The sequence below is a fragment of the Arachis hypogaea genome, chromosome 1 (genome assembly GCF_003086295.3).
Source record: "Arachis hypogaea cultivar Tifrunner chromosome 1, arahy.Tifrunner.gnm2.J5K5, whole genome shotgun sequence".
NCBI classification, from domain to species: domain Eukaryota; kingdom Viridiplantae; phylum Streptophyta; class Magnoliopsida; order Fabales; family Fabaceae; genus Arachis; species Arachis hypogaea.
The window spans coordinates 3,537,996-3,547,141 of record NC_092036.1 but is presented as its reverse complement, the minus strand read 5'-3'; the positions used below and the strand labels follow the sequence as shown (position 1 = coordinate 3,547,141).

At 30.1% G+C, this 9,146-nt stretch overlaps 1 protein-coding gene across 3 annotated transcripts; it reads left to right on the top strand.

Moving 5' to 3' along the window:
* The first annotated feature begins 5,302 nt into the window (after nt 1–5,302).
* Nucleotides 5,303–8,766, top strand: LOC112790810 (scarecrow-like protein 21). Of its 3 annotated transcripts, none has more exons than XM_025833384.3 (2): nt 5,303–5,527; nt 6,720–8,766. In XM_025833384.3, the coding sequence occupies exon 2, from the start codon at nt 6,884–6,886 to the stop codon at nt 8,525–8,527; it is 1,644 nt and encodes a 547-aa protein (XP_025689169.1). In that variant the 5' UTR covers nt 5,303–5,527; nt 6,720–6,883; the 3' UTR covers nt 8,528–8,766. The 3 variants fall into 3 exon arrangements, with proteins under 3 accessions (XP_025689169.1, XP_025689177.1, XP_025689186.1); XM_025833392.3 differs by having other exon boundaries at nt 5,308–5,543; XM_025833401.3 differs by having other exon boundaries at nt 5,449–5,720.
* The last annotated feature ends 380 nt before the right edge of the window (nt 8,767–9,146 follow it).

Below are 9,146 nucleotides of genomic sequence, written 5' to 3'. Positions count from 1 at the left end.
ATTGAATTCAATGTAATAAGCTCCGTCGTTCTTCTTCTTCTTCGTTTTCTTCTTCGATCTACACTTCTGAATAGAAACAATGAATGATTCAACTTCAAATCAGTTGAATGAGGTTATTACGTTGAGACAGCTAGGGAATGATTGTTACATGCTATCATAATAATCTTAAATATTGAACAAAATAAAATGAGGCCACCGAACCGAACAACATTCATTTGGTGAACCGAAATCACAAAGGCCACCGAACTGAACAATGTACATGTGGTGAATAAATGGTGATCAACTTTCAATCAACAAGAATAGTATTTCTCCTCTTCTTCCTCCTCCTCCTCCTTCTTCTTTCAAATTTGCACTCGTAAGTTCTTCTTCTTCTTCTTCAGTTCAATGGATAGTATAATTAGGGCTTTGAAATTGGTTTACTCTGTTCAGTACTTCTTTTGTATGGAGAAATACTATTCTTTTTTATTGAAAGTTGATCACCATTTATTCACCACATGTACATTGTTCGGTTCGGTGGCCTTTGTGATTTCGGTTCACCAAATGAATGTTGTTCGATTTGGTGGCCTCTTTTTACTTTGTACAATGTTTAAGATTATTGTGATGCGTTTCAGAAGAATAATCCAAATCGCACTCATTCAACTGATTTTGAAGTTGATTCATTCATTGTTTCAATTCAAAAGTCCAGATCAAAGAAGAAAACGAAGAAGAAAAACCGCAAAGCTAATTACGTTGAAGTCAATCCAAATCTATAACAAAGAACGCGAGTAAAAAAGAAGAAAAAGAACAAGAAAAAAAATGTGAGCAAAGGAGAACGGTGAAGCCTATAACGTGAGCAGAGAAGAAAAAGAAGAACTGAGGAAGAAGTAACGTTTTTTCATAATGAGCGGATGCATGTTTTCATTCTCATTAATGCGCGTAACTATATTTGAAATTGGACCAACTTGGTGACATGGTTACATAGATGTATAGTGCACCCGAATATTTAAATAAAAAAATAATCTTTAAGTTTTATTTCAATATTATTTTTAGTGTTTACGAAAGCTTTTTATAGCAATTTTTTTTTCAAAATTATTTATCACTCGTTGACCTTATATTTAATTTATCCTCGACAATTCAACATTATTACTCCAACATCAATATTTCTTTGTTATTAGCAATGGCAATTTTTTTTTTGAAAAAGACTGGTGGAGCTAGAAGTGTTAGTCTTCTAGCAATTATTTTTTATATTAATTTTTTTTTGTCTACGGTATTTTCAGGTCGACATATCAATTATTAATCCGCCACGAATCTAAATTTTATTGAAAAAGACAGATTTTAGCAGAGACGTAGGATGATAAGAGAAACCGCGTGGCCCAATTCTACACGTTGGAAGCAGAAATCTGTCTTTTGGTCTTTACTCAATATACTCGTTACTCACACGCTAGCCGACGCCATTCATTTCTTCCTTTCTTGTCTCAACTCAATTAAACCGTAAAAAATTGAAGCACTCATAATTTTAGTATCAAAAAAATATAAATTAATTTCTAATTTTTTTATAATTTTAGTATCAAAAAAATATAAATTAATTTCTAATTTTTTTTATAAAATACTTTTTTTATTTAACACATTTTATTTTCAATTATTATTCTTGTCAAACAATTATTTTTTTACGTTTTAAAAAAATACTAATTTATTTTATAATAAATTTTTTAATCAAATTATTTAAAAGAGATAGACTAATCCATCATATGGGAATAATTCTCCAAGACTTTTAGAATAATACAAATTTGTTGCGACTATAGTATTGGATCTAAAATTTAGAGTAATTATTTTAATTCAGTCTTTCATGATTTTAAAAGTGGATATTTTAGTCTTTAAAAAAAATTAATACATAGATCAATCATTTTATTTCGACAAATAAATCAGTCTCTAGTTTATTTTCTAACAAAATAATTACTCAAACTAATTCCTAAAATTTAAAAAACAGATATTTTAGTCTCAAAAAGAATTAATACACAGATCAATTTTCAAGAAAATTGTTATATTTGATAGAAAAAATATTAAAAATTGATTTGTATATTAATTTTTTTTGAGACAGAAATATCTATTTTTAAAATTTTTGGAGACTGATCTAAGTAATTACTCTATTAAAAAATAAATTAGGATATTTGAAAATTCTCCAAGATTGATTTGGGATAATTACTCTGTAATTTATTAAGAGATCAATTTAAATATTTATCCTTAATTTATTTAGAATTTTAAATAAATTACCTTTAACAAAGTATTATAATATTATTTAAATTAGTTTTGTTGAACTAATATTAAATGTATATGAAATTAATTTATATCTTTTATTGCCCATCAAAGTAATTGTTTTGAATTTTTACAATTTCGTAAATATTTTAAGGTAATTCAAGTGCAGTCGATTTTATATAAAGTTGATAGTTAAGAGCTGTTAAATAAAAATTTAATTAAATCAGTCAAATTATTTAACGACTCTCAATTATCAACTTCACGTGAAGTTGATTACACCGAGTTTTCATCCTATTTCAATTAGATTATTTACTAATTGACTAGGGGGTGATTGGCTCACCGTCCATACTTACTTCCCGCTTATTACCTGCGCTTTCATTTTGTTTTATGTAGTTTAATGTCCTCCTTCTAATACCTATTCTCCATTTCTCATCATTACATTTCCGTTTTCACTCTCAATATAGTAGTATTCAGTTGTAATATTAATTCACTTTTTTTTATATACAAGTTGTAGTTTATATTTAATGAATAAGTAGATTATTTTAGATTGTGTTTCAACTTTCAACATAATCTCAGTCTAAGTCGTAATATTTATAACAGAAATCAAATTGTGGCTTGTTATGGACCCTGAGGACCAACTACCCTTACAAGGTCAAGTGGTCAACCAAGAAAAAAAAAATCTAAAATCGTATTATTCTTAATTGTCATGAGAATAGCATCTTTATTTTTAAACGTGTGTTTCCGTTCGAAACTCAATTTTAGTATCCGTGTTATAATTTTTATTTTTGCACCATTAAAAAGATTATTCAATTATTTGACATTGAAATGAAAAATGTGATAATAACTTAAGAGCATCTCAAACTTGAGAAATAGCTAATGACAAAGAAGAAGAAATCGAAAATTTTTATCAGTTAAAGTCTCTGAAATATATTTATCTGAAGAATCACTCTCACTAGATGACCTGGTTTCAGTAATTAATTATGAGACTAACTTAAACTTATTTTGATTTAGAAAAAAAAAAATGAAAATAAAAAATACCAAAAGTATAATATAAAATTATGAATTAATTTATAATTATGATATATTTGAAGGTATTTAGTAAAAAAATGTGTCAAATTTAAACTTAATTAAAAGAATAAGATAGATATATTATTAATATGTATAAATTATAGAATTTTAATATTTATAACTAAAATTTTTATAATTATTATGATATTTTTAATATATATTTATTGTATTTAATTAGTATTTTATGTTTTAATAAATAATAATAAATAAGAATTTTTTTTTTAGAAAAAATTTACTAAATGATTATTGGTTGATTTTTAAATTTTGTCAAATTATTAAAATTACTGATGTGATATTATTAAAAGAGAAATACGTAACTTAATAAATTCATTATATAAGAAATTAGTATCAACTTTTATATAATAAAAATAGATTTGGATAAACAACAATAAAAAAAAACTCATTAGTAGTCATATTTATGAATATAAGAAGATAATATAGTGTTTGGTTGTGATGAATTATGGTACTTATAACTTCTTATATAAATAAATTATTTTGGACGCCACTATCTAAGATGTAAAATTTTCAAATTAAATTTATCCACATCTTGAATACAGTGCATCATAGATAAATTTGTTCAGATGTTGGTGTTTCAACATCTGGAATACGAGAAAACTATAAAAAAAGTTCTATCTCAAATACACCAGTAATCTTTGTTTAAAAATTATGTCAGTGCATTTGGGATATACTCATAAGTCATAACTATGCTTTAGTAATTACATTTAAGATGAAATAGGATTATTTAAATGGGTAAATATTCTGTAAATTTCACATAGCGATAAATAAAATATTTCTTAAATTTATATAAAAAAATTCATATTATATGTAGTAACAGTGGCGGAGTTTAGTTCAGACAAGGGGTATGGTCTCTCTCAAATTTTTTATAAAAAATTTAGTAGTACTTTTTCAAAAGATAAAAAATAGTTTAATTAACTTAAATATTTTACTATAACTTAAAGTATCTAATAAGTTCAATAAACAACACTCTCTCTATCTTTAAGTTCAAATATAAAAAATTAGATATTTTTTATTTATTTAATTTAATATTATTTTATATTTTACTATTTATTTAATTTAATTTAATTTTTTATATGATAAAAAATAATAGAATATTCAATAAGTATTAATATTATTGTATTTGTATAAATTGATAAAAAATTCAATAAATATTATAAATTTTAGTATTTGTCTTTCTAACTTTTTCTTTACATATTTTACAGGATATATATTCAAATTTTTATATAAAATAATAATGAAAAATCAAAAAATTAATATATTTTTTAAGAGGAAGGCTAATATTTAAGAAGGAGAACATATAAATTTTACAATATTAATACCTGTAGATAGTTTTTCTATTTTAATGAATCACGAAAAAAGTGAGATATAACCTTCAAAAGTTTAAAAAGTTACATCTCATGACTTTAACCTTAACTTTTTAGAACGAGATTTTGAAAAAGGGGTTTAAATTTGGCAATATTACCCAAATTAGATAGATGAGATTAGACGAGCTTATCTTAAATATGGTCCATATCAAAAACATTTTGATAATTATTTTCTATTTAACCCCTCCAAAATTTTATTTCAAGTTCTGCCACTAGGCGAACCTAGATTTGTTTTATAATTTGGATAAAATAATTTTTTTCCCTTAACTATGAACGTAATGTAACTCAACTTAGCACTTTGCGTAAAATCACACTGGTCTTGTCAAATTACCAAATAAAATTGTACAAATAACTTTTGTTTTATTAATAAAGTATAAGATATAAAGAAAAAGGTAAAAGCTTATCTTAATTCTTGCATTAAAGAGATATTTTGATTTTTATTTTGGATGGAATGCATTAAAGCAAAGGAATTGAAGTAAGAAGTTAGGGTCTAAAAAGCAAAATGAGAAAGCAGACTTTTTCCCTGTTGGCGTCCATTTAATATAAAGTAAAACGGAAAATGGGTCAAAAATTAAAAAAAGTAAAAATAAATAAATAAATAAAAATTGAGACATGAGAGAAGGACATTGATCAAAAGAGACTTGGGAAGGGACTAAGCACCACAACAACCTTTGTGATTTGACATGTGTGTCATGCCATGCTCCAAACAAACCCACTTTATCATAAAATCATAATCATAAATAAATTAATAAATACTATGTATATGGATATGCATGCCAAATTCTCATTACTCTGTTTCTCTGTTTTCTAGTTCCAAATAGAGTGTTTTTTCTTTAATTCACAAGGTGAGAAGCTCTGAAAGTATGGAATTTTTCTTATGTTTTCTTCTGATTATGTTATGTTGCATCATGTTTCAATTATCAAAGGGAGGAAAAAAGGAGTTTCTTTTTTCTTTCTTTCTTTCTTTCTTTCTATTTTTATGCTTTCATTGAGGCTTGAAGATGGGTTTGCTTTTGAAATTAGCAATATTGGTTTAAGGTTCTACCCTTTTCTGGTTTTATTATTTTTTTGAGCTTGTGCATGTTGGCTTTGAGTTTCAATTATTGTAGACTGGAATGCATACTTTTCATTGTTAAAGCCAAACCAATGGAAGTGATTGTATTTTTTATTGAGTTTAAGAGGAAAAATGAAGAATAAAGAAAACCCTTTTATTTAGATACTAGAAGCCAAGTATAGCATGAAGAAATCATTTCTTTTTTCTTCTGAGTTTTTAGTCAATATTTTGGCTTTTATTTTCTTGATTTGGATGATAATTTCAAAACTCAGAAGAAGGAATTTCTGGACCCGGCTAAGAAATTTAAGATGTTCAAACAAAAAATGCAAAATTAGAATGTTATTTTTGTGGAGGTTGCAAATTACTCTGTCTATTTAAGGTACTAATGTTTGGAAAGTACTTCATAGTCAGAAAATTTTCCAGAATTATGATCCTTTGCTGGGTTTTATCTCACTGGGTTTTGGCAATAGAGGTTTTAATCAGCGTTGTTCAGTCTCAGTAGGTTGTTTCCTTAGTACTTGCTTGTCCTCACAAGTTTCAGTAGTTTCTACCTTTATTCAAAAGAAAATTTATGTGGTGAAGTGTTACAGAAGCAATCTTTTTTGAAGCCGACCCCATCTAGCGGGATAAGGTTTTGTTGTTGTTGTTGTATTTTATTTTTTCAAAAGATCTGTGATTTCTCTCTAGGCAACAATGATTCTGGAAATAGCTTTAGGATGTATTGCACAGTTCATGTAGATTATCTTGTTAAGTAGCTTCTTTTTTTTCTTACTGAAAAATGCATGATTAGTCACAGCCAAAAAGTCCAATTTGATTACTGCTAGCTTCTAACAACTAAGATCAAGGAAAAAACAGGTTTAGGCAATGACCAAAAAACCATCAGATTTCTGTTATATCTTTGTTTGTTATGGATATAGTTCTGGTAATCTTGTTACTCGTTTGCCGTTTGATTTACTCTAACTCATATTCTTTTATCCTAACAGAAATTGACTTGAAGTGAAGTGCAGACCATGTTCACAAAGTTTAGAAAGTAAAAGTTGTTGATATTTTGTTGTCCTAACAACAAAAAAGGCTATTGGAAAAAGTTGGTAGTTCAGAAATTCATTTAGTACTGCTTGAGTGTATTCGAAGGATCGGTTGTTTTTCGATGCAAACATCTCAAGAACATGAACTTCCCTATGGCTCTGGCAGGTTCTACATCGAGCCTGCCGAAAACCAGGAGTCATATTGCTTTCCATCAAGTGAGAACCTAGAAAACTACTCTTCCTCTGATAACAGCAACCAAGCAACCTACCCATTGGTCAAGATTTCGGATCCATATTGCACCCTTGAATCTGCTTCAACAAGTAATATCCCGGGCCAAAATTCTGCATCTACAGCCAATTTTTCGCCTAATGGTAGCCCGGTGTCAAAGCTAGAACCGAAATCACATGTCTTGAGGCCACAACATTCTCTCGAAACTACTAATGGCTCGCCGGAGATAAATTCTTGCTTGACACATGACTTTGATGATCTGAGGGATAAGATAAGAGAGCTTGAAACTGCTATGCTGGGACCTGATACAAGTACACTAAATATGTATGATATTGTGGTTCCGGAACCAGAAGAACCTGATTCCTTTTTGGTGGCTGCAGAGAAGTGGAAGAAAACAATGGAGATCATATCCAGAGGTGATTTAAAGGAGATGCTTTATACTTGTGCAAAATCAATGGCAGAGAACGATATGGAGACTACTGATTGGCTGATATCAGAGTTGCGAAAAATGGTTTCGATTTCAGGGGATCCTCTGCAACGATTAGGAGCATACATGTTGGAGTCTCTTATTGCAAGGATGGCTTGCACAGGAAGCAAAATCTACAAGGCCTTAAAATGCAGCGAGCCGACCGGCAACGAACTCCTTTCCTACATGCATGTACTCTATGAAATATGTCCATACTTCAAGTTTGGGTATATGTCGGCGAATGGAGCAATTGCTGAAGCTATGAAGGAGGAAAGTCATGTTCACATAATTGATTTTCAGATTAGCCAGGGAACTCAGTGGGTAAGCCTAATGCAGGCTCTTGCTCGCCGGCCGGGAGGGCCTCCTAGTATCAGAATAACAGCTGTTGATGACTCCTTTTCGGCTTATGCCCGGGGAGGGGGACTTGACATTGTAGGGAAAAGGCTATCAGCACTTGCACAGTCATGTAATGTACCTTTTGAGTTCCATGCTGTTAGAGTTCCTGCTTCTGAGGTGCAACTAGAAGATCTTGAACTTCGAACTAATGAAGCTGTGGCAGTGAATTTTGCCATTATGCTGCACCATGTTCCGGATGAAAGTGTTACCAGTCTAAATCCTCGCGACCGGTTGTTGAGATTGGCAAAGAACTTGTCTCCCAAGGTAGTGACTCTAGTTGAGCAAGAGTTTAGTACTAATAATGCTCAATTCTTGCCGCGTTTCATGGTGACATTGAACTACTACTTGGCTGTTTTCGAATCGATTGATGCTGTCCTGCCAAGGGAGCACAAGGAGAGGATCAATGTTGAGCAGCACTGCTTGGCTAGAGAAGTTGTCAACTTAGTAGCATGTGAAGGGGAAGAAAGAGTCGAACGGCACGAGCTTCTGAACAAGTGGAGACGGCGTTTCACGGATGCCGGATTCGCGCCTTATCCGCTGAGCTCCTTTGTTAATGCTTCAATCAAGACCCTTTTAGAAAGCTACCCTGGACATTACACTCTAGAAGAGAGAGATGGCACACTTTATCTTGGTTGGATGAATCAGGTTCTTATTGTCTCTTGTGCTTGGAGATGAAAACTCTAATAGCATTTGGTAAACTTTTTTCATTGCAGACTTATAACTAGGTTTATGTTTTCTAATTTCATAGTGAAGTTACTGTTTTGTTAAATGGCATCCTAGATTTTATGTTAGCAATACAAGTAACAGCAAGGACTATTATGCTAACAAAGTATAAAGAGAACAGTTACTGCTTGTACCTACAAAGACATTTCATCACACAATTCACAACTGCATATCTAGCAAATATCCTGAAACTACAGCCCTTCTCACATTCTTTACTCTTATGCTTTGTTTGATCCATTTTTCTGAAAGTTGAGATATTTTGGTGAATGCTTAATACCATACTAAACTCATTAGTGATATGGTAAGAGACATGGATTATTTTCCTCTATAAGGTGTGTTTGGTACAATTGTTTTCATGAAATGTTAACATTTATCTTTACCCTGGTATTAAACACACCCTTTTCCCTTAAAAAAAATGGATGACAATGTTTTGATGGATATGGCTAGTGGCTAGCATTTTCCTTCTGACCAACCTCTTAATGACCTAGAGTACCATCAACTCTTATATTTTCAACACTTTATATCTTGATGGTATGACTTGAAGTCACAATCTCTTGCTCTGAACCATACA